Source organism: Haliotis rubra, unplaced genomic scaffold, assembly GCF_003918875.1.
Source record: "Haliotis rubra isolate DU_JTF1 unplaced genomic scaffold, ASM391887v1 Scf32, whole genome shotgun sequence".
NCBI lineage: Eukaryota > Metazoa > Mollusca > Gastropoda > Lepetellida > Haliotidae > Haliotis > Haliotis rubra.
This window is the reverse complement of record NW_025766991.1, coordinates 2,110,111-2,135,715: the sequence shown is the minus strand read 5'-3', so window position 1 is coordinate 2,135,715 and position 25,605 is coordinate 2,110,111. Positions and strand designations below refer to the sequence as shown.

At 42.1% G+C, this 25,605-nt stretch overlaps 2 protein-coding genes across 2 annotated transcripts; both read right to left on the bottom strand.

The window, feature by feature from the left end:
• Nucleotides 1–1,434: 1,434 nt before the first annotated feature.
• On the bottom strand, nucleotides 1,435–10,476 carry LOC124283743 (1,25-dihydroxyvitamin D(3) 24-hydroxylase, mitochondrial-like). The gene is made up of 10 exons (XM_046719767.1): nucleotides 9,488–10,476; nucleotides 8,665–8,855; nucleotides 8,578–8,597; nucleotides 8,092–8,179; nucleotides 7,181–7,338; nucleotides 4,976–5,142; nucleotides 4,724–4,802; nucleotides 3,139–3,304; nucleotides 2,685–2,728; nucleotides 1,435–2,560 (listed from the first exon to the last, which is right to left on the bottom strand). Exons 1-10 carry the CDS (start codon nucleotides 9,889–9,891, stop codon nucleotides 2,441–2,443), a joined length of 1,437 nt encoding a protein of 478 aa, XP_046575723.1. The 5' UTR covers nucleotides 9,892–10,476; the 3' UTR covers nucleotides 1,435–2,440.
• A 6,205-nt stretch (nucleotides 10,477–16,681) lies between these two features.
• Nucleotides 16,682–24,370, bottom strand: LOC124283687 (1,25-dihydroxyvitamin D(3) 24-hydroxylase, mitochondrial-like). The gene is made up of 9 exons (XM_046719693.1): nucleotides 23,799–24,370; nucleotides 23,205–23,395; nucleotides 22,859–23,062; nucleotides 21,863–22,029; nucleotides 21,240–21,406; nucleotides 21,047–21,125; nucleotides 20,203–20,368; nucleotides 17,913–17,956; nucleotides 16,682–17,010 (listed from the first exon to the last, which is right to left on the bottom strand). The coding sequence occupies exons 1-9, from the start codon at nucleotides 24,200–24,202 to the stop codon at nucleotides 16,885–16,887; spliced, it is 1,548 nt and encodes a 515-aa protein (XP_046575649.1). The 5' UTR covers nucleotides 24,203–24,370; the 3' UTR covers nucleotides 16,682–16,884.
• Nucleotides 24,371–25,605: the final 1,235 nt, after the last annotated feature.

Below are 25,605 nucleotides of genomic sequence, written 5' to 3'. Positions count from 1 at the left end.
GTTCGCGCAATAATCTTTCCTTTGGAAATGCTTTCCTCATCGTCGCTATGTGACTGAAACAGTGCCGATGTGACATTAAATGAACATTTAGTTGATTGAAAATATACTTGTACATTTGTCCTTGTCGAAGTGTCAGCAAACTGTAAAATTCTTGAAAACGAAGAGCCGCATTATGAACAGGGCTTTGTACATAAATCACATCTGGTGCCATTGCTAGAGCGATGGTGGCTCTGTGGAATAGGCGTTCGACAATTCCGTCTAAGGAGAAACTTTCTTGTATCACCATTGTAATTTGGAAATTTACGGGGTCATTTAGTCAGCACTCCTCCCCCACAATCAGAAAAAACAGTGATATATATATGCAGCTTTTTGATAGAAATAGAAAACTTAAAAATAACTCTACGAATCCATAAGAAAATATATTTTATTCATAGACGTTGAGGGAGCATACTGCGATAGGAAAGATGAATATTATGATGATGATGATGATGATGATAACTATTACTCCATACAAACAGGGTAGAAAAATATATCTCATTGATCATCATAAGGCTCTTTATTTGTTGTTTAACGCCGCACTCACCAATATTCCAGCTATATGACCGCAGTCTGTATATAATCGAGTCTGGACCAGACAATCCAGTGATCTACATCATGAGCATCGATCTACGCAATAAGGAGGCGATAGTCGCTTCTTACGACAAGCATTGGTTCCTGGAGACCAATTCTAACTAGGGTCTTCACGAGTCACACTCTCTTGGATAACTGCAGGGTGAACAGAGCAAACGGTTACATACATTTTACGGTTACCATCAGAAATAAATAAAATGGCCCCAACAAAGAGTCGAACAAATAAAACGTAACGAGTGGATGAGCTTGACTTAACATCCGCTTAATAGTAGCATAGACGGCATGATAAACTGACGAGGAGGATTGCTTTGTTTGTTTGTTTGTTGTTTAACGCTGCACTCGGCAAAATTCCAGCTATGGCGGCGGTCTGTATATAATCGAGTCTGGGCCAGATAACCCAGTGATTACCATTATGAGCATCGATTTACGTTATTGGGATGCGATGACATGTGTCCATCATGTCAGCGAGCCTGACCACCCGATTCCGTTAGTCGCCTCTTACAAGCATGGGTTACTGAAGACCAATTCTAATCCCGATCTTCACGGGTAAGTTTGATAGAGCAGAGCCGGGCTGATGCAGGTCGGGGACGTTTGATACTTTGGTGAAATCCTAGAGGTAGGTATGGTACTGACAAACCTATAAAAACAATCAGAATGAATCTGAGGTTCGAACGGAGGATGAAGGTTCTGGCTCTACCAAGAGACGCATCTCCGCACGCCATCTACTGGCTGTGTTTAATAATCGTACGTCTAAACATCAGATACCTAGTCAGGTTTCACATCTGAAGCTAGTATATCAAATCATTTTCGAATCAGCGTGCCTATTCTGGAAACGTTCGTAGAGCTACTAGCGTTTCGAGAATAGGGGGCCAGGGTTCCGATCCACGAAGCGTTCGTAACGTTACGACCTGTCGTAACTCTATAGTTTATCATAGGCTTACGAAAGCCGTAGGGCTACGAAGGCTTTGTGAACGGGACCCAGATATTTTGATAAGCATAGCTCATGCTGACAATATCACCCCGAACAATGACATATGTGCAACAGACTCACTGTGATGTTCAATACTCTAGTTTAATGGACACACATTGTCTGAATCAACCATCACGGAAAACAAATAATATATTCACTCATTCGCTATTCATATCATTATAGCGACCTCTGGCGTCGCATACCATAACTTGATTGCGGTGATGTCGAGGATTAAGAGAATAATAAACGAGCCACGATTAATTACGGATTATTTGACCTGAGTTACTGGAAGGTGCAAGCCCCTAGCCTTTGGTATTAGAACTTACAACATAGTATGTTACCGGCTAGTTGAAGTACCCTCGCATTGAGAATTTCCTGGGCCTAGATTTTCGAAGTTCTCTTAGCGCTTAGATAGTCGTAAGTGCCATACATTAACTTACGACTATCTTAGCGCTAAGAGAGCTTCGAAAATATAGGCCCTGGTCCAGAATAACGTTCAGTGGTATTTATCTTGTGGACCAGCAGCATATTTGTCGAACATAACGTTATGCTCAACTCTTTCCTGTGTGTATTAGGCATGAACCGATACGACACATATCACGATATATAGGTCATGATACGATACTTATCACGATGCTGAGGTAAGGAAACGATGCGTATCACGATATATAGGTCATGATACGATACTTATCACGATGTTGAGGTAAGGAAACGATGCGTATCACGATATATAGGTCATGATACGATACTTATCACGAAGTATAGGTAAGGAAACGATGCACGATATAAAGTGGTGTCTTACTTCATGTCATAGTCATCAGTATATCATATAACATAACTCTAACGAGATGGCCGATCGACCAGTTTGACTCTCACTGGATCCTTCGGCCTGGTGATCACAAACTGGACAATGTCCGGAGGCGGCTGACCACTTGGCTTCAGGTCAAATCGCTGTAACATCTGACAAAACAGAATACAGATATGAAGCAATGTGCATGAGAGGTGGAGTGAAATGATATGTTGTGGGTATTATTAACAATTAACATAAGAATTTCAGATGAAAAAATCATATAAATGTTCCTACCTGCGCCATCAAGAGCTGCATTTCCAGTTCCGCAACACGTCGACCTAATAGCAACATAAAATAATTAAATACGTTAGGAAGTGCCTAACCTTGATTACATTTAATAAATATAAAATACAAATCTTCCCGAACACCTCTATCTTGTGTTATGTTCAAGGGAAGAACAATGGCCTTCCAACATTTGCCCATATGTATGTTTAAATAAGTGATTCTCAAAGCTGATAAATCAACTGAGTCGTGACGTCATAAATTGATCCCGTGATGTCAACTACACGTTCTTGACATTTCATACATTTTCGTTAACATTTTTTAACCGTGAAAATGGGTCATTAATAGAATAACGAATTTTATCAAAACAGCTGCTTTCAACTGAAACATACTGAGTCCAGACAAAGAGAGTGATTTCTGGACGATTTGAACGATTTGTTTGACCCCGAACCCCCTTTAACCTCACCGACACACATCCTTTGTCCAAAGCCAAATGGTATATGGGAGAACGCAGCAGGTTTATCACTGGCTTCTCTCATTTCTCTCATCCAGCGCTCAGGTCGGAAGGTGTCTGCTTCATCGTACAGTGAGGGCGACCGGCCCACCGCATGCAACGACACAACCACATTTTTCTAAAGAATGGAAAAATGAGTGAGTTTAGTCATAGGCCGCTTTAAGCAATTTTCCAGCAATATCATGGTGGGGGACTCAAGAAATGGGTTTCACACATTGTATCTATATGTGGAATCGAACCCGGGTCTTCCGCGTGACGAGCGAACGCGTTAACCACTAAAATTGAAGCAACCCCATCGCCCCAAAGAATGGAAAATGATTTTTATATTTTATATTAGGTGGCTGTAATCAATGGACTAGGTGTTGATCACTGGATTGTCAGGTCCAGACTGTTTATTTATAAACCGCCGTCATACAGCAGGGATATTGCTGAGTGCGGCGCTAAATATCCAAACCAAGCCAAAGTGCTTGGCCATGAGTACGCCATATTGCGCAATGGTTTTGGCATTACTGCTGTAATATATTATATCCACGGCTGTTTATTGCCTGGCAGACATAATATGGATCTATCCTACACATAAATTTCGGATTGTGAATGGTTGAGACAAATTCTATTATTTCAAAGTATCATATATGGAACATTTTAATGTTCCCTGCTCAAATTACCGAACTGTTGGCATTACATTTGCAACATGCCGACCGCATTTTTATATCGCGAATCAATTATGTAATTATGTCATTCTACGAATATTTACGATGCGTTCCGAATGAAACAAATCTAAGTTGATAACTCTAAATGTGTCTTCTGTCAACTAGGGGAGTTCTGGATATACAACTTCTTTGTTATTAAAATGAGCGACGTTTCGGTGTGGCTACATAGGCGGATCCAGAGGGGGGGGGTGCAGGGGTAAACCACCAACCCCAACCCCAACACACACACACACACACACACACACACACCGGTGCTGAAAGTTTGTTAAATGACCATTGAAACTCGGGTGAAAATGAAATGTGCACCCCTCCTTTTCTCAATAGTGTGCAACCCACCCCCACCCCCCTTCTCAAAAAGCTGTATCCGCCCCTGGGCTACTGACACCGTTATCAAGCTCATAAGTGACAATAAAGAAGTAATAAAAACGTTGTATATCCATAGAACTTTCCTCGTTGTTCAAAACACCAACTTCTAAATGCCACTCAAAGAAGTTGTCCTCTGTCCTCTGCTATTTGCGATTGATAAGAAGATAAATGACGCGGATTTATATGCCTTACTGTGATAATGGGTGCCGGTTTGGACCAAAACATGCATGCATAAGATATACATTGCCACCTGCATAATCAGGTGAGCGCCAAGATAAATTCGTTGTCAACGGGTCTCGGGCGATATGGCATATGTAGCCTCCATGTTAGTTTACTGTCCCTCGCCATTCAAGGCACGAGGCTCAGACTAACGTAGGCGGTGCATCTATCAATCCATAGCCACCCCAAAGCATGGGTTGATAGATGTTAAAACATAGGTTAACATATACGTCAGTACATACCCCTTTCGGCACCTGATATCCCAATATGACAATATCATGCTGGTTGATTCTACCAACGTAACTCCCGACTGGGTACAACCTGGAACAAAGTGCGTGGGTGAGTATGGTTTTACGCCGCTTTTAGCAATATTCCAGCAATATCACGGGGCACCAGAAATGGGCTTCACACAGGGTCTAACCAACCCAAACGAAAGACCAAATTCCCTCTCACTGCTTCAAATAGAGACATCCTTACATCGTGGTTGATATTACCTGAGCGTTTCTTTGATAACTGCCTTCAGGTAGGGCATATTCCTGAGATGTACGGGGGTGGGGATTTCTCCGGGGGGCACCGACCTCTCCAGTTCCTCTCTCAGCTTTTTCTGAACATCCGGGTTCTTGGCGACCTCATACAGCATGAACTGAACGGTGTTTGAGGTCTGCAAATGATAAACCAGATGACTGACAGAGATACGATTAGCGTCATAAATCAACTTAAATGTCACAATGACAAATAATGGAATGTTATAAATCTCACTGAGGCTATCTGAGGCTATTTAGAAAAGACAAGCATCTTCATAACCTAGATCTGTCCAAATCATGTGGTTCTAATTGGTTACATTCTGGATGACATCGCAACACTAAAGGTTATATGTAGAACTGCATAAATACATTGTCTTCATGATCCACAACAAGGATTTTTTCCCATCTATATTACGGCGGTCTACAAATAATGGGCCACACAATCCAGTCCCTGGCATCATGAACAACTCGATCTACGCCACAACGACATGCATCAACCTCAGCGAGTCTGACCAGCCGATCCTATAGTCACCTTTACAACAAGCGTGGGTTGCTGAAGACCAAGTCCAACCCGGCTCTTCAGGGGTCGGGGCGGTGGGGTAGCCTAGTGGTTAAAGCGTTGGCTCGTCACGCCGAAGACCCGGGTTCGAATCCCCACATGGGTACATTGTGTGAAGCCCATTTCTGGTGTCCCCCGCCGTGATGTTGCTGGAATATTGCTAAAAGCGGCGTAAAACTACACTCAGTCGGTCAGTCAGTCTTCAGGGGTCATTTTGATGAGGGTCTTCTTGTGGTCACCACAAGTAGGATATTGTTTGGAACATCACCTAAGGTTTGAGACCCTTCCTTAAACAGGACATGTGCCGCCTCGTTATCGTCGCAAACCTGTGTTAATTCCAGATTCGACTGACTGACTGAGTTTGGTTTTACGCCGCTTTTAGCAATATTCAAGCAATATCACGGTGGGGGACACCAGAAATGGGCTTCACTCATTGTACCAATGTGGGGATTCGAACCCGGGTCTTCGTCGTGACGAGCCAACGCTTTAACCACTAGACTACCCCACCGCACCCCAGATTCGAATACGTCCTAAGCAACCTGTGCTGGTCGTAAGTGGGGACTTATTGGATCGAGTGTTCAGACTTGGTGGCATGGAGAACTGTCATCTATCCCAGCTGCGTACGATGTCAATCCGTTATTTGGACCTGCCTCACTGCTCTATATATATCATTTGGTTTGTAAAATCACTGGAATACTTTTCATAGCGACGTTAAACACAACTCAAAATATAGCTGGAGAATTGCTGGATAGGGCGTTAAACATAAAGCTAACGTTGAGTCGCAATATGCTGTGCAGAGTTGTGTCCCTTAGGCGTGCAAGGGTCCAGTGAACGTGGAAATCAAAGATTTGCCCTGATAATGCCCCACCTCCACCCACAGGCCGACAACGGATGTACCTGGACATCATCCTTGTATGTTGGTCTCAAGATGTGACCACCTGAGGGCCACGTAGCTTGTCATAAGAAACAGACGACACACGATCATGAGGTTCAACAATCAGTTATAAATATAAACAATCTACATCGGTAACTTACTTCTTGTTCGGGGTGAAGCGGTGGGGTAATCTAGTAGTTATGCCAAAGTAGTTATACCTTTAAACTGAATGGAATATTTTGCAAAATCAAGGTTAGAACAGTTGACTGAAACAAGTGGCTACATTTACACTAGTGAGTCTAAACTTTTGAAGGGTAGTATAGGAATGAGGGTTCGACTCCCCAAATGGGTACAATAAGTGACGCTCATTTCTTGCGTCCCTTGTTATATTGCTGGAATATTGGCCGGTATAACTGACTGACTGACTGAGTTTAGTTTTACGCCGCTTTTAGCAATATTCCAAAATATCACGGCAGGGGACACCAGAAATGGGCTTAACACATTGTGCCCATGTGGGGGGAATAGAACCCGGGTCTTCGGCGTGACGAGCCAACGCTTTAACAACTAGGCTACCCCACCGCCCCCGTAACCGGTATAACACTATACATTAACTCAAGCCTATTCTGGGAGGTTTGATCTACATACCAGGTTAACTGGTTGTTGGAAATGACATTCCGACGTAAGCAAAATTCAAAATAGCGGTTCTGGATATGCTACAAGCAGTCCATTTGGGACAACTGACCGTGTCGACTGCAGCGCTCATTAACTCTGTGACGTTGGCGTAGATTTCCTTTTTGGAAATTGTGTCTTTCAGTAGCAGGTACTCTAGGAACCCAACCTCCTCCTCGCTCACGGTCTTAGACTTCAGTTCAACCAGAGCTTCGTCCACGCACTGTCGAGCTGGAACACAGGTAATACACTCGTGTAGGTTTGTTATTTAACGCTGCACTTGCCAACTATATCACAGCTGTCTGTAAATAATCGACTATAGACGGACAATCCAATGACTGATATTATGAGCAACGATCAACATCGTCACGGTACGATGATGTATGCCTGACCACCCGATCTACATATTCACCTTAACATTTGGTCTAAGTTGCAAGCTTCTTAAACCCGAACCAAGTTTAGCATTGCTTCATTAAACTCAATGAGGCCCTTCCGACCGCCCGAGACGGGCTACATTTCTTAATTTACAGCTAGTCAGCCCGATAGTCTGGTAATTTTTTTAGATAACATGTTCCATACATCTGTGTTAATTCACCATATCTTAAAATCTATTTTTCAAATTGAGCGTTACATTTAGACTTGACAATTACTGTTTCAACATTGAACTATCTATCGCAAGCTCAAAGCAATGCGTCGACATATATTATCACTAAAACAGCGACACCTATCGATGAGCGGAGTCAGATTTCTCTGAAAATGACTGTTGTGAATAGACTGTAACATTGTAAATACATGTCTCAGGTTCATTAAATTATTCATTGTAACTAAAAACAGTTATTTTCTTTGGATTGTCTGGTCTGGTTAATTCCATTTTGGGCAGGAAACATTTTGAAGTTACCAGTCCTGATGTCTGGCTGAGGTTTTGGCTTACTTCATACACTGAAAACCTGGTCTCACTCACTCACTCACTCACTCTGTACCCACCTACACGGAACAGAGTATCCGTGGATCGGGTGAAAGCCCTGTACCGGAGAGGCCGGAAGATCTTGGCCAGCGTTGGGGGGTAATACTCCTACATCAGCCGTTGTCTCCAACATTACTCGGATAGCTTTCACAAAATCTTCACTCTCTCCAGAACGCTCGTCAGATAGGCACCCCATACGTTTGTCGTAAAGCACGGTGGAAATTGCTGAATTATAAAGTTGATTGTCGTACTGCACCCACCTCTCTCATGATGGTAATTGATAACCAGTTCCCAAATATTGATTCAAAGATACAATTTTATATTCAAAAATTGCCCCCCTCCCCCCAAAAATATATAAATACACAAATTTAAAATAATAATTATTACAATTCCCTTAAAAGTATTTATTTAATAATCATTGATAGAACATTCAAAACTTAAGTAACAGAGACATCCACTAAATCTATAGCATCTGCCCCTTTCGATTCGAAGCAACTTTCGCCTACTCTTCTTAAAAAGAAGGGATCTGAAGAATGCATATAAATGTCACGTATAAATCAGTAAATAGAATGAAGTAAAGCTGATCAATATACTTTCAAGTGACCAGTTGAAGAGCTCCACGTCGATGTTTTCCACAACCCCATCAGGGCCTCTGAGCCTCGCCAATCGGTCCAGAAATTCGGTGGTTATAATGTTAAAAGTGTCAGCGTAGCTCTCGACTGTCTTGATCTTCAACAACGGTTTGTCTACCACACTGCGCATGCGTTGCCAGTCCTCGCTGTCACTAGTCACAACAAAGCACAAGACGATTTTTTATGATATGCATATGATATGAAATATGGGTAAAATGATATTTTTTTTAATTTTCATTTGGATTTAAGTGCATTTTACATTTAATCTTATAAGTTACGATAAATCTCCACTATACCCTGGATGCATCCACGGCTTGGCCCCATGATTTTATTACCTCCCTTGGCTGACTTTTTATCCAATCAGGTGTCTACGCTGGGAAGTTGAGCGTACCAATCACAACTCACTTTCGCTTCTTTTATCTAACCGATTACACTGGGCAACACAATTGTTGGAGAGGTACTCTAAAAGAGTTCTTGCATATATTTTTTTAAGTTTCAGACCTGTCATTTGTCTGTATGATGCCCCCCCACCCCCACCCGATCGGAGTCGCGCTGCGAACAAACCTTCACTTTACAGTATTTACAAAGTACGATGAAGGAACACGTACGACTAGCCTTGAAACTCTGTGCAGCTGTAAAAGAGTTTGTCAACATTTTGTCAACCTGCAGCTGACAACCCGATCCCGTTAGTCGCCTATTACGACAAGATGAAGACTAAATCTAACGGGGATCTTCACAGGTCAGGAGGAAGACAGAAGTAGTTATCTATAATGACCATACATACGCTATAAATATTCCCTCAGCCTCCCCAGCCTGTTTTCTGTACTGACTCCATACAGGAACCTTGGTCCGCATTGGATACTTTCCTTCTTGGCGCAGGAAATCGCCTATAGCCTCCACATCGGTAATCATAACACTGTCCAGTACGCCCAACTTTTCTCTGAATATCGGTCCAAGCTGCTGATGACGAGACCATATCAATTCATGCATCTTCCCGTATTTTCCAGCAAATTCGAGCATATTGTTTATGACAGGGTATCCTTTCTTAAAAGGGATGTCATTGAATGGTTTTGCAGACGCGAAATCGTCGCGCCCTTTGCCTACTTCCGTGGAGTATCTGAAACGAACACATCCCACACAAGCCCGACGAGCTTGTGAATAGCAGGCTCTCGTTATTGCATGCGTCATGTTCAGGTGAGCGAATTTCGTGGTCGTCAACCATGTGTATCCGTTTTTTCATAAAATAGACACCAGCTGTCATGAGAGAGGAATATCAGGACATCCAAGAGGACGGAACGACAGTGCGGAAGTATTATCTTCTCACTGTAGATGCAGTCAGCCTGGTTCCCGTTGTCTTCGGCGCCGACACTTCGGCTGATGCAAAGTTCGTTTATCGTAGCGATTTGTCCATACGCAGTTATGTCCCTTTATAGCATGTCCGGACGCTGTTCAATCCACGGTTTGATTTTCAAGTGATTGATGCGGGTTGAAAGATCGAGTGTAAATATGTAAATATTTTCAGCATTTCTCATTGAGCATTCTGACTATTTTGCAGGTATTTTCCATATTTTTATTGTTGGTGAAGACACCCATAGCAACGTGACGACATGAGAACGCATTGTTGCAAATATCTGAAGATTACATCATTCGTTCTCAATGCCAAAAACCGGCCAAGTTAACAATGAATACCTTAGTTTAACATCTTTGGTATGAGGGTAATGGGATAGGCAAGTGGTTAAAGCGTTCGTTTGTTAGTTTGAAGACCCGGGTTCGATTCACCACACTGGTACAGGCTCCCCTTCTTTGATATTTAAGCAGCGTAAAACCTTACTCACTCTTTGGTATAACGCGACCGAGGATACAGCCACCGACAACTATAGTTTGGCATGAAATGCATGTGGACCCGGTTTTTTGTAAATATCTCTTCATCCAATGACCCAATCGATCTCAAACTGTGCAAGTGGATATTTTGTCAGACAACCTAATCACATTGTAAATCACCGATTTTATGCATTTGTATTAAAGAATCTGTCTATGTAACTGTCAACAAAATAAACAGCAGAACCCAGAAGGCTTGCAGAGGGAGGGAGCCAATGACCTGTAACAGCGGTAGTGTTGGGTCATAAAGGTAAATGCACGTGCAGTTCATGATAGTTACCTGTGCACTGCACAGTGATAGACCGTTTGGATCATTCACATTGACTACTTCTAGCTGTCATCATGAAAGCTTATTCAGATGATGCCAAATGTTTAATTAGAAATGTGTTGAATTTTTTTAAAAAGAGAGCAAACGTAGCAAACCGATTTATAAGGTGTCGGATTACATGAAACATTACAACTTTGCTCTTGGCATGAAAAGAACATCGTGCTAACAATTGTGAAAAATAAACCAACAACCAATAAACAAAACCTTGTACGAAAAGGTAGGCATCCAAAGTTAGATTCTTTTAACATCAGGGTCATCAGCAAGGCTGACCTACATTGACGAACGTTGACCTTTATGACCCAACACTGCAGCTGTTACAGGTCATTGGCTCCCTCCCTCTGCAAGCCTTCTGCGTTCTGCTGTTTATTTTGTTGACAGTTACATAGACAGATTCTTTAATACAAATGCATAAAATCGGTGATTTACAATGTGATTAGGTTGTCTGACAAAACATCCACTTGCACAGTTTGAGATCGATTGGGTCATTGGATGAAGAGATATTTACAAAAAAACGGGTCCACATGCATTTCATGCCAAACTATAGACCACGGAGGCGGCGGACGTACCAACCTAAACAATCAGCACGACTCGTCAAGTGTCAACACCATTGTGTCAATATTTGTCCTCTGATCGAAGGCGTTGCACATTGGACTGTGCATGTCGCAATCACAGGGGTTCGAATCACTGTTTGGACAATAATTTTTTAAAATAAACATCTAGACTTTTGCAAATATTGTTTTAACATTGCAAAAGTCAAGACTTTTTTTTAGAAATTATATGATTCGAACCTATGTCTTTACACGAGGCCAACCCCCGAGTCGTTGCTTAAATGTTGTTTTGGCTTATTTACATTACGACATGTACAACTATATATATCTTTACACTAGGTCAAACCCCCGAAAACAACCGCTCGTCTTTTATCATAGATTTTGAAGCAAAAGGGCACATTATGCCCTAATTTATCCATCGTTGAGTTGAATTCAAGTCGTAGGAACTTTTGAGACTTAGACACTGGACTTGTATGCACAGTATATGCTCGATAAGACAGCCTTAGATTGAAGCATCTCACAGTTGGACATAGTAACTCGAGAATGAGCTAGTGCAGATTCACGGGATCTTGAATATTGGACGACCTGTCTCAAAGGTTGGGTAAAAGTGTCGGGTCATGAATATGGGTAAAAGATAACGGAACATATTGGATGAGTGAGTGAGTGAGTTTAGTTTTACGCCGCTTTTAGCAATATTCCAGCAACATCACGGCGGGGAACACCAGAAATAGGCTTCAGACATTGTGCCCATGTGGGGAATCGAACTCGGGGTCTTCGGTGTGACGAGCGAACGCTTTAACCACTAGGCTACCCCACCGACCACATATTGGAAGAAGCACGCTACTGTATACTGCAGAGTGCAGGCCTATGCAAAAGTAGTCTGTCTCAAAGTCCAAGAACCATATCATTATCCTTTCCGTTCGGCCATTTGTGTGATTCAACAACCATTTGTGTGATTCAACAACCATTTGTGTGATTCAAAAGTCCGAAATGATTCAAGCCCAGATTTCCCTCAGTTTCTGTATCTCTCTTCTCATCGGGACACCATTCTACTATAAATGTAGTTCTTTGTTTCTATCTAAATTATAAATATACAGGGACTTGTAAATATATTAGACTCAGTCTAATGCTGAACGTTCAAAATCCGAACTCGTTCCACGGTATAACGCTGTATGACGACCGCGGCCTGGATGAGTTGGTCATCGTGACACTAAGCAGCAGTTAGGTCAGACGTGTTTATTTTCGTTTAAGGTCTGTTATAACAAACACTTGGGAATAAGAAGAAAAAAAATATTAAACATTAAAATTTTATGTTTTTTAGTCAAGAAGTTAAAGTGGATCTATTATACAGCAGGGTTGGAAATAACTTTAAAATTGCTAGTGTACTCCGGTACAGTGGCACATGTAAAATCACTTGCCCTGATAAGTTTTCCACTATACCGGCCGTTTTCTTGTTGATTTTTTAAATAAACAACATTATTAACATTGGAAAGTCAACTGGACACCGGTACAGCGTGATATACAAATTTGCTTGCCCGGCGGAAAAAAACACTGGACTCGGACGTCGGGCAATGGGTTATTTCCACCCCTGAAATTATACACCTAAATACGGCCAGTGTTGATCCCGTATTATCTTTGTGATAAACCCGGACGTTTTCATGCAGGCCAAAAAAGGTTCTGTTCGCTTTTCACAAGGTATAATTCGTCTACGTCTTTTTTCCAGGGTCGGCGAATTCCGCAGACCATTTGAACAAGTCCTTGCTTGTTCCTACTGGTACTGACAGAGGCAGTGGTAGTGGTAATATTACCTAACGCTTTTTCGCTGAGTCTTCTTGTAATAGTGATAAATTACTTATGTGAAATCACAGCGAGTGACCTGGTCAAGCGAGTGTTTTTTTATAGCTTTCCAAGAGCATGCCGAAACCATGAGTCCATCCCATAAATGGTTAAAATATATTCTGCAAAACCTATTTTTATGTAAACGTTAACTTGGAAAGCTGAAAGCGGATTAAATCAGTAGTCACTCACTCACTCATCTTCAGGGTTTCGAAGAAATCAACTTGTTGATCAACATCACATCCACATTACACTAACAGCAATCCAGAAAGTCTAGTTCCACTGTAAGTTGTGTGATCTAGCCTAGTTCAGACAGTAGGATTACGTAGACACGAAACCTGGGCGTTCTTCACGAAAGTCTCTTAGCGTTACGGGGGCGGTGGGGTAGCCTAGTGGTTAAAGCGTTGGCTCGTCACGACGAAGACCCGGGTTCGATTCCCGACATGGGTACAATGTGTGAAGCCCATTTATGGTGTCCCCGCCGTGATATTGCTGGAATATTGCTAAAAGCGGCGTAAAACTTAACTCACTCACTCACTCAGCGCTACGACGTCCTAAACCCAGTCGTTAAACAGCTCTTAATTTTTTTGTGCCGTTCCACAAAGACCTCCTAACTTTACACCCCTATCATAAACAACCTGTTAGCATACGATGGTCAAGGGGCACGTGTAACTAGCTTACGACATCGTACATCAGCGTTTGATATGACGACACTATTGAGAATTCAAGAAATTTTGAACAGGAGAAATATTAAGCGAGAGAGCATATTTAGGGATAGGACCGACACCGGACACTTCGACCGACACAGAACTAATTCTCTGGTTTCGTTTTCTTCCGCATAACATCCTTCAGCTGGTTGATCGGGTCGGCTTGGCCATCACTCGGCCAGCCAACCAAACGTTCGTGTGCTCTACCTGCCCATGTTTAGCATGGTCAAGTCGAACTATTTAGTCTCCAGCGACGATTGCAGAAGATTCAGTTGCTGAATCAGGTCTAGACAGGCGAGCGATGCTCATGCAGCAGTGCCCGCTTACTTTGAATGACCTGGACTTGCAGAGACAGATCCAGCAGTATGAATTGGGTAGATATATGCTCATGATGTTGATCACTGGATTGTCTGGTCCAACTCGATTTGTCAGAAAGGCTTATTTCTCCACTTAATGTTCCCTATTAATTCATTTTTACCCTTTCCATCCGATTCCTAGATTCCACTTTTCATGTAAATCCAATCCATTCCTATTCCACTAAAATCCCAGTTTCTGTAATTACCAGCAATAAAAGAAGGCTGCCTTCATACATGTGCTTTGTCCTGGTATCAGTGCCCACAGCCTAGCCGCTGTTCCTTGGCTGAATCTGAACCACTAACAGTGTCCAGAACCCTCCAAAAAGCAACTGGCCCTTAATTACACGATTATTTACAGACCGACGCTATACAGCTGGAATATTGCTCAGTGCGGCGTAAAACAACCAACCAACCAACTAATCAACCAGAAGTATGAACACATAATACAGAACAAGAGTCACATAATGGCAGTAACCATGTGTAAAATATGGGACGGTTAAACTCGTCTCCAAATCTTAACCTGCGGGTAAATGGTTGTCATATATTCAAACAAAACTCAATCTGTTGTGTATATGTTTATTTGACAAGTGAAGATCCAAGTTAGAATTGGTCTCCAGCAACCAATGCTTGTCGTAAGAAGCTACTAACGTGATCGGGTGGTCAGGCTCTAGACTCTTAGATCGGCGCTCATGATGTAAATCACTGGATTGTCTGGTCCACACTCGATTACTTACAGACTGCGGTCATATAGCTGGAATATTGCTGAGTGTGGTGTTCAACAGCAAACAAATAAATACATCAATGCATGTTATTTTATGCCCACATGCATCAATATACAGTCGAGCACCGTTGTCTCGATATTCATGGGACCAAGGGGGCGGTGGGGTAGTCTAGTGGTTAAAGCGTTGGCTCGTCACGCCGAAGACCCGGGTTCGATTCCCCACATGGGCACAATGTGTGAAGCCCATTTCTGGTGCCCCCCCGCCGTGATATTCTGGAATATTGCTAAAAGTGGCGTAAAACTAAACTCAGTCAGTCATAGGACCAAGAAAAATATCGAGTTATCCGAACTTCGAGACATCCAACCAGGATATCATCACATATCGCTATGAAAGAAACAAAACGCTTCTCAGTATGTTTTGATTAGAAACTATAATCCGTTATCAGTAGTGTTTATTCGTAACAGTAGTGAGTACTCCCTAATTAATTCCTTCTTAATTAATCCTAATTAAATAACAAACAAGTGACACCTTCAACTCAATTAGCCTTAATTAGTTTACACTACCACATCCATTTGATTCATGCCGCACCGTGTGGAAACAACCTCAGTTCAGAGGGATACTTATGTGAATATCGAATTTGTCTGCAAATATCGAGTTTAAATTGTAATTTTGCTTGTTGGGACCATCAAATACAATCGAGACATCTGTATCGAGTTAAACGAGCTTGAATAATGATAAATCATGATGGATTTTGCCGGGACCGAGATGTTATATCGAGACAACCGAGATATCGAGTTATCAGAGTTCGACATAACGGTGCTCGACTTTATACAAGTATTCTAGATATATGGCAGCGGTCTGTAAATAATCGACTCTGGACCAGATACTCCAGTGATCATCAGTATGAACATCGATCTACGCAACTGGGATACGATAACGTGTCAACCAAGTCAGCGCACCTGACCACCCGATCCCGTTTGCCGCTTCTTACGACAAGCATGGGTTACTGAAGATCAATTCTAACCCAGATCTTCAAGGCATGTTAATGCGCTAGTAAAATATACGACTATAGAAATACTCTTGCACATCAAGGGGGACTAAGTACGGTTACGTATAAAATCAAATAAACTTTGTTTCAGAACGGAAATTTGTCAAACGAAAGACAAAATGTCACTTTGTGAAACATAACATTCGAATCCAAATGGCCATCTATGGCCGACAAGTGAGTATGATTGCCGATGGTTTTGGAGAAAATGCCTGCTTACTGTCGAGAAAATGATTTGTAGATGTTGCAATAAGTTTTTAGACCCGTGGAATGCCGCTGCTGATCGAATCTAGCCCTACATAGGTGCTGTCAACGTGGCTGGAATTAATAAACGAATTTAAAAGGTGAGTTTTCGCTGTCTTGGGTGATCCATGATTTTGGCTTGGAATTGCGCAGGCTGCTGTTTTCGGTGAGTCGTGGCGTATAACTTTTGAAATAATGACCATTTATAGCTCATTTTGTAGGGAAATCATCTCGCTTTTGATCCGTAAAAAAATAGTTTACGTGGTGAAATCTAACTTAGATTGAGGAGGGGGTCGTTCCGTCGTTACATCCCTTTCCTTTTATATAGTACTAGGGTAGGGTCTATATACATATATGTCTTTCTACCGCTGTTTCTTAGCGTGACACGCCCCTGTGGTCATGGATACATGGGCACATGGTCACATTGTTGGTTGATGAACCTTCCGGTAATAAGATCATATTCTTATCTAATTAACCCGCATTCGTGTTGCTTCTCTGTGAGGTATGTGACTCCGTCATTAGGTTGAAGCAGGTTGTCTATCCACAAGCTTCACCTTGACAGGATCTTTTGGTCTGGTCACTACCAACTGAAGTAGGTCCGGAGGAGGCTGGTCGCACGGCTCCAGATCAAATCTCTGTAACATCTGACAAACAAAACAAGACCATGATCTCTGTGGCTCCCTGAAGGCTTGGTAATGTTTTTATAGCATTTAATTCTTCAAAATATAAAATCATATTCGTCAAGTTAGGTCTTAAGGTAAAAAAATAACGTTCTACACTGTATGGTCCTCGGTTATTTGAAGGGCAGAAGGTCTGCCGCAGAGCGGAAATCGGTGAAAAGAAAACATATTGAAAGATGGTACCTTATAATTTACCATACCTGGTGCTCGAGAACAAAGGGAAGAACCAAGGTGAGGTGAGGTGAAATGGGGTTTAACGTTTTAGCTCACTGAGATACCATGTCACAGTTAAGTATGAATACCTCACTCAGACACTTTATAGACTCCGAGCCGACCAGCCAACCAGTCCTTGTTTCACCCACTAATGCCGAACGCCACCCGCGGCTTTCCGCGGTCCGGGCGGACGCTCTAACCGCTACACCACCGAGGCGGTCAGAACCTAGGAAAGGTCGGAGTTGGGTGTGCTTATTAAATTGCCAGATGGTATCTCAGTGGGCTAGCACTGTAAAACGTTACTTCACTACAACGCACTTGTTACGCCATGACGTTGTGACCCTGTGACCGTTGACTGAGTACATCATGTCGTTCTGACCCCATGACTTTAAACCGAGTATGCCATCTCGTTCTGACCAATTGACCTCACATTGGGTACGTCTTTGTCATCCGATGGTTTCCAGTGTGAGTATGAAAACTCAAAGTGACGTTGTGACGGAATGTGCATGTGGTTGAGATCTTCCGCTGGGCACATCCTGATCTGACTGGAGTATTCTGTTTACAGCTAACTTTCAAAAGTACACTTGATCTGACACCAGAGAAGCATAGTTTCGTACCATACATACAGTCTCCGACACATCGCCATTCCTTACCTGAGATATCAGGAGCTGCATTTCCAGTTCCGCGACTCGTCGACCTGAACATCAAATATAACAAAGAACGATAAGCAGTCTCTTATAACATTACCAGGAAGGAAGGAACGATTGTGTGCAATACATTCTGATTGGTCAGCGAATACGACATGACACAAACACATCAAACCTTAACATCGGGGCCGTTTTCGGGGCCGCTCATAATCTTTGAAAGAGATTACGAGAGACGAGAAATGATGATTTTAAGAGGGGAGGGTGTCACCCACATTGTTCTGGGGAGGGGATGTCATCAAGTCTGTACATAGGTATATTTATCGAATTTGCTTATAAATTATGGGAAACGGTTGGGTGGGGGTGGGGGAGCTCATTGATTTTGTACATGACATGCAGGGGGTGGGGTGGGTCATTGTTACAGGTCATTGGCTCCCTCCCTCTGCAAGCAGTTTGTGTTTTGCTGTTTATTTTGTTGACAGTTACATAGACAGATTCTTTAATACAAATGCATAAAATCGGTGATTTACAATGTGATGAGGTGGTCTGACAAAACATCCACTTGCACAATTTGAGATCGATTGGGTTATTGGATGAAGAGATATTTACAAAAAAAACGGGTCCACATGCATTTCATGCCAAACTATAAACTATACGTTCATTTCGGAAATGACTTCAAATGAGACAATTTAAGGAGGAAAAAAACACTATTGCAATAGTTGGTCTCAAAAGACTATCGGCATCGCAATAGTATGTTGCAATATAGGGCTGCAACGATTCACCGAGACCTTGATTCGATTCGATTTTCGATATTGGACCCTTGATTCGATCATTTTCGATTCGATTCTTCATACAAGTAAAAACATCCGATTTCATTTAACCCTCAGAATCGGCTTTTTTAGCGTCAAATCCATCGTCACCTTGGCGATGTCTACTAAAAACAATTCTCATTGGATAATTAGCCCAGCGTCAACCAATCACGTTTCGCCTTATTTCAGCGCTCGAAACTGCTCGAGTTGGAGACAAAATTACGTTCTGGTTGTGTGGAAATAATTAAAATAGTTATTCAAATATCGAATCGAAATAGTGATAATGGTTATCGAAAATCGAAAGTAAGGTGTCAGATTCGATTTTCGATGAATCGAACCGAATCGTTGCAGCCCTATTGCAATACACTATCCTCATCGCAATAGTTGTTTCCCTCTCAATAGTCAAGCATTATTCCTCTCGGAGTCGCTATACTTTGTCTGAATAATATTTCCATGTGGTATGTAGCATAAACAACCAACATTACTTCATGCACCTCCTTACATATCAAACTACATGTACACTACATTCATGTTCATTAATATGATGAAGTACATCAATTCCATTTCTATAAATAGCTCGGTAAATACTTTGCGAATGAAATCAAGAATTGCCTCATGATGCCAATTAGGAGATAAACATCATGTGTTGGCGAATTTCCGGGTGTTATTGAGTATTTGAAGCACGGGAATTCATTTGGAACCGACGGCGTCATTCGGACTTTACGTCACAATATGATTTTAATGACGTCATCACAGCTGACGACGTAACAATACAATGGTGTGAGCGATGTTTGTATGTATTAATACGCAGAGAATTTCCGGGAATCAAATACCATTTGATCACGTTTTTCAACCAATCAGATTAAACAACACAGTGACTTTTGGTTTACAATATATGTTGTAGCATTGTGATGAGGGGTATACAGGTTTTTATCCACCGAGCCAGAGGTAGGATAATTAGGAGATAAACATCATGTGTTGGCGAATTTCCGGGTGTTATTGAGTATTTGAAGCAGGGGAATTCATTTGGAACCGACGGCGTCAGCCGGAGGTTTCAAATGAAATATTCCCGTGCTTCAAATACTCAATAACACCCGGAAATTCGCCAACACATGATGTTTATCGACATTGTAAACACAAAAGTAAACCGAAAGGTCCACACACGTTTTTGTGTCTCCTCTCATTGACATCGAGTACGGGTACAGCAGTGAAATGTCATCAGCCGGCCGTTTCGGCTGTCTCCCATGGTAGCATCTGGAACTGCTCATTTGTGACGTCATTCGGACTTTACGTCACAATATGATTTTAATGACGTCATCACAGCTGACGACGTAACAATACAATGGTGTGAGCGATATTTGTATGTATTAATACCCAGAGAATTTCCGGGAATCAAATACCATTTGATCACGTTTTTCAACCAATCAGATTAAAGAACACAGTGACTTTTGGTTTACAATGGTAAATAACATCTTCATATTGACACTCACCAATGCACATTCTTGGTCCGAAGCCAAACGGGAGATGTGAGAATGCCAAAGGTTTCTCGCCGTCCTTTCTGCTTTCTCTCAGCCAGCGTTCAGGTCGAAAGGTCAAGGGGTCATCATACATTGACGGAAGTCGTCCAGTGACATATAACGACACCGCTACCATTTTCTGCAACATGTAATACCGATTTTCGGCAGTCAAGACACGTCTATACACTGGCAGATCACTGGTACACTCATCTGAGGTACATTTCGCATCAAGGACAGTCTAGCAATATTAATATATTAAATATTATAGACATTGAATTGATGAACTTCTGTCGTCCTACATATATATGTACACAGTGTGAGGGGCGGTGGGGTAGCCTAATGGTTAATGCGTTCACTTGTAACGACAAACATCCGGGTTCGATTCCCTACATGGTTACAATATGTGAAGACCATTTCTTGTGTCCCCCGCCGTGAAATTTATGGAATATTGCTGAAAGTGGCATAAAACCACAAACACTCACATAATGTAACGAGGTGTACAGATGTAACATCGAACTACTTGAGGCCCCCCTGAAGATCCTAGTTGATCTGGTCTTCAGCAACTGATGCTTGACGTAAAAGGCGACAGGGTCGGGTTGTCAGGCTTCTTGACATGAATGACGCTTGTCCTATTCAAGTGACCCCATGAAAATTCACTAGCTAGTCGGGCCAGTGACTGTGAATATTTACTGGGCCGATTGGATTTTTACTAGCCACGGGCTAGCGGGCCATTTGCTATTTCGTACACTGTGTACAGTCCTACAACCTAATTTTGCATCAGTGTAATGACTATTTTTCATTCAGGGTGTGTACTTACCCCTTTTGGCACCTGGTATCCCATGATAACCACATCTTCCTGGGCCACCCTACCGACGAAGCTCCCGACAGGGTACAACCTATAAAACAAAACAAAACAATTCATCCGAAGAATAAGAACTATAGTATTTCGTATACTTTTAATAATCATGTACATATTTCCACAAATGACATGACACACTGAATGGTATTACCTGAGCGTTTCTTTGATAACTGCCTTCAGGTAGGGCATAGTCCTGAGATGTACGGGGGTGGGGATTTCCCCGGGGGGCACCGACCTCTCCAGTTCCTCTCTCAGCTTCTTCTGAACATCCGGGTTCTTGGTAACCTCATATAAGATGAACTGGAGGGTGTTTGACGTCTGTGAAAGGTGACTCACATTAATCAATAGGAACATAGCAAGAAAACAAAGTCATCTATGCATCTATATCCCCCTCTCTTTGTCTGATCTTGAAAGGAATGTCATGTGCAAAGATAAAGAGACTGTAAATATTAACTGACTTGTCAACCTTGTGGAAGAGGTTGACCACAACACATACTTACGGCATCTCCAAAAGTAACATTTAGTTTCTGAAGTTAACACTTTCTACGAAAATAAAAACGGTTCTGAATTATAATCATAAAATATAAAAGCCCATAGACTTTCTTCATTTTCAACTGTGGTAATCTAGACTTGCCACATATGCTAGGCTTGCATGGATTTTCTTGGGATATATTTGTTTCAAGATCTGTGGATGACGCGACAAATAGCAAGTTAGATATTATTTTGTCTTATCAGCAAAGCAAGATGCATGTATGTGGAAACTGTATAACTGACCGTGTCGACAGCAGCACTATTCAATTCCGTGACGTTAGCGTATATTTCGTTTTTGGACAAAGTGTCTTTCAGAAGCAGGTACTCCAGGAACCCAGCCTCTTCCTCCTCTCCCTCGCTCACGGTCCTAGACTTCAGTTTAACCAGAGCTTCGTCCACGCTCTGACGAGCTGGAACACAATGAGTGAGTCGGTGAGTTTAGTTTTACGCCGCACTCAGCAATATTCCAGCTATATGGCAGCGGTCTGTAAATAATCGAGTCTGGACCAAACAATCCAGTGATCAACAGCATGAGCATCGATCTGCGCAATTGGGAACCGATGACATGTGTCAACCAAGTCAGCGAGCCTGACCACCCGATCCCGTTAGTCGCCTCTTACGACAAGCATGGGCTACTGAAGGCCAATATTCTAACCCGGAACACGGGTGCTGGAAAACAAGCTGTACCCAAGTTACATACATGATAATCACGATACTGTGCATGTTTTCAAAGTACTACATCCACATAGATAATTGCATAATTGGTGCCATGTGTAATTCAGACCTCATTATCCAGAGCATATTTATTTCAGACCTTATAATCTGTTACCATATATAATTGAGACCTCATAATTTTACTATATATAATTCAGATAGCATAATTTACCCCATACATAATGTAGAACTCATAATCTTTACCATATATAATTCTACACGCGTTATGCTGAAACATTTATGGGACTGTATGACATACAGTCCGTTTGTCTAAGAGATTATGTGTTCAAGTGGACATCTTTATTGTTCTCATTTGGAGACAAACGGACTCAGTTTGTAAATCATCAGCTTTAAGTTGTTCTTTTCGATATGTGGCTGGAATATATACAGATGCGAGGTTAAATTGTTACCCACCTATTTTCAAACGGTCACCGTTGCCGTCTTTAGGAAGTCCCTTTCGCTCCTCGCTCACACTTCCACGTCATATCACTAAACAAGATGAACCATATAAATGGCTTCACTTACCCACTCGGAATACGGTGTCCCAGGATTGAGTGAATTCCCTGTATTTGGATGGTCGGAGAAGCTTTGCCAGCCAGGGGGGGAAAACAGCTATCTCGACTGTAGTCTCAAGCATAGACCGAACTGCCTTCACAAACTGTTCACTGTCGGGACTGCGGGTGTCGGTTAAACACCCCATTCGTTTGTTGTACAGTAGCGTACATATAGCTGAAAGTTATACAACAGAGGAATGAGAGGATGACCATTAATCTCATTACTTAAACTGTAACACAAAATGCACAAAAAGACCAAATTCTAATAAAACTAACAAAATGATATTTCGATCGTTAAGCAAAGACGAAACACTTACATTCCAGTGACCAGTTGAAGAGCTCCACGTCCAGGTTTTGTACAACCCCATCAGGGCCCCTGATACGCGCCAATCTGTCCAGGAACTCGGCGGTTACAATGTTGAAATCGTCAGCGTAACTCTCAACTGTCTTGATCTTCATCAGTGGTTTGTCTACTACACTGCGCATGCGCTGCCATTCCGGACCATCTCTGTCAAGTTCATATTAAACCAGGAGGTATGTATACATGCGTAAGCCTGTGACCTGTGTCATGTTGGCGGGGATACGTTCAGCCTCCTTACATACAGTATAATGCACACGTGATCTCAGCAAAGTTTTGGGGGGATGGAAATTTGTGAAAATATATTTTCTTGATACCTCTGTCAAAACCACAACAGTGAAATCCATTAAAATCCCTACATCAAATGTAACGGTATTTCAAACAAAAATTATTGAGCAATGATCACATATAGTTGGGATACGATGACATGTGTCAACAAAGTCGGCGAGTCTGACCACCTGATCCCGTTAGTCGCCTCAAGCAACAAGCAATTCTAACCCGGATCTTAACGGGTTGCCTATTACAACAACGCTGAGTAAATGATAGTACGTACGCAGTAAGCACGCCATCAGACTCCCCTGAATCCTTCCTGTACTGATCCCAAACTTGGATCTTTGTCCGCATCGGATACTTGCCTTCTTGGCGGAGAAAGTCGCCTAAAGCCTCCACATCTGTGATCATCACGCTATCAAACACTCCATTCTTTTCTCTGAAAATCGGCCCAAGTTGTTGATGCCGGGACCAGATGATTTCATGTGCTTTTCCTGGTCTTCGCAAAAATTCCGGCATATTGTTTATTATTGGATATCCTTTCTTAAAAGGGATGTCCATGAAGGGCTTAGCCGAAGCGAATTCGTATCTGGCCGACCCTGCTTCCGCGGTAGATCTGAAACGAACACATCCTGCCCAAACTTGAAGTGTTGGATATTGCGAAACTCTTCTGATTAAATGTGCCATGATTAGTGTCCACTTACTCCTTCGACATCGAAGTATTCATGCAAAACCGTGTTTTGGGATGAATTATGGAAGATGTCTTTTGTCCTGACTGAACGGATCACTGTTTACTTCACCTGACCGCACTGATGTTTGTGACTATAATTCTAAGCAGATAGTCCATGCACAGTTATGCCCCTTGCGTGGGTACTGTGTTCATCTGTAAGCTTATCACAGCGATAGCCCTTCAGCGGAGCTCTCTCTGTATTGTCAAGTTGTGGAGTTTAAAGAAGGAATCGCGCTGAGGAGGAGCTTGGGTATTGACCCATATTGACTGGGTTCATGTCTAGTTGAATGCGTAAACGCGGTATGCTTGAGTTGCGTACTGGGTCAGGACTCGAACGATTTTAGGGCCAAAGCTCCTTCCAAATTAGACTAAGAACTAGTCTCTGAAATGAACATATTTTACAGAAAAAAAGTTTTCTTTGAGAGGCATTTTAGAAGTTGTATAGATGAAGGAAAACCAAGTTCTATGGATAGTCAACTTCTTCATTGCAATGAGTGCGACGTTTCCGTGTATAGTTTGGCATGAAATGCATGTGGACCCGTTTTTTTGTAAATATCTCTTCATCCAATGACCCAATCGGTCTCAAACTGTGCAAGTGGATGTTTTGTCAGACAACCTAATCACATTGTAAATCACCGATTTTATGCATTTGTATTAAAGAATCTGTCTATGTAACTGTCAACAAAATAAACAGCAGAACGCAGACGGCCTGCAGAGGGAGGGAGCCAATGACCTGTAACAGCGGCAGTGTTGGGTCATAAAGGTTCATAGTTCATAGTCAAAAATATCAAACAGAATGAAAAGGAGCTTTCTTGAAGCTGTTGAAATCTAGACTTGCCACATTTTCTAGACTTGCGCTTTCTTGGATATATTTGATTCAGGGTTTGTATGACAGATTACTTCCAAATGTGCGACACATTTGTTAGCAACCCGGAAAATAGGTACAGCAGTTGAGTACTGACTCCTCAGCTCTATGACAGCGTGCATTCCGCTGTGAGGAGCTTGATCAACCGTGGGTCTGCGGAGTATTTTGTCATTCGCTGCTTGCAACGTAACACACGGGTTACAGAAGTATCTTGGGGCTATGATTTTGGACATATGTTCAGCATGGACACAATTTTTATGGCAAATTATTATCATGATTTTGAAAATTACAATATTGCTATATATTTAGCAACAGATCAACAATTGTTGATCAACAATCAACAGCGAAATTTCATATAAGTATGTCATATTTATATGTAAGATATCTTTCCTTCACCAGGAACGAGGTACGTATGTCTTGAAACAGAGTGACTTGAAGACTGTGTTTCTAACAAAGATCTACATCTGGCATATACCACATGTTGTTTCTACTCAT

Bases quoted from the DNA above. Each gene is read 5' to 3' on its own strand.
- LOC124283687 (XM_046719693.1), bottom strand. From the start codon at position 24,202: ATGGCACATTTAATCAGAAGAGTTTCGCAATATCCAACACTTCAAGTT. The intron at 22,030-22,858 runs GTAAGTGAAGCC...ATTGTGTTCCAG, and splicing joins GGACACCGTATTCCGAGTGG to CTCGTCAGAGCGTGGACGAA. The intron at 17,957-20,202 runs GTGAGTGTCAAT...TTTGATGTTCAG, and splicing joins CGGACCAAGAATGTGCATTG to GTCGACGAGTCGCGGAACTG.
- LOC124283743 (XM_046719767.1), bottom strand. From the start codon at position 9,891: ATGACGCATGCAATAACGAGAGCCTGCTATTCACAAGCTCGTCGGGCT. The intron at 5,143-7,180 runs GTCAGTTGTCCC...TATCATTTGCAG, and splicing joins TGAGCGCTGCAGTCGACACG to ACCTCAAACACCGTTCAGTT. The intron at 2,729-3,138 runs GTGAGGTTAAAG...TGTTGCTATTAG, and splicing joins TGGACAAAGGATGTGTGTCG to GTCGACGTGTTGCGGAACTG.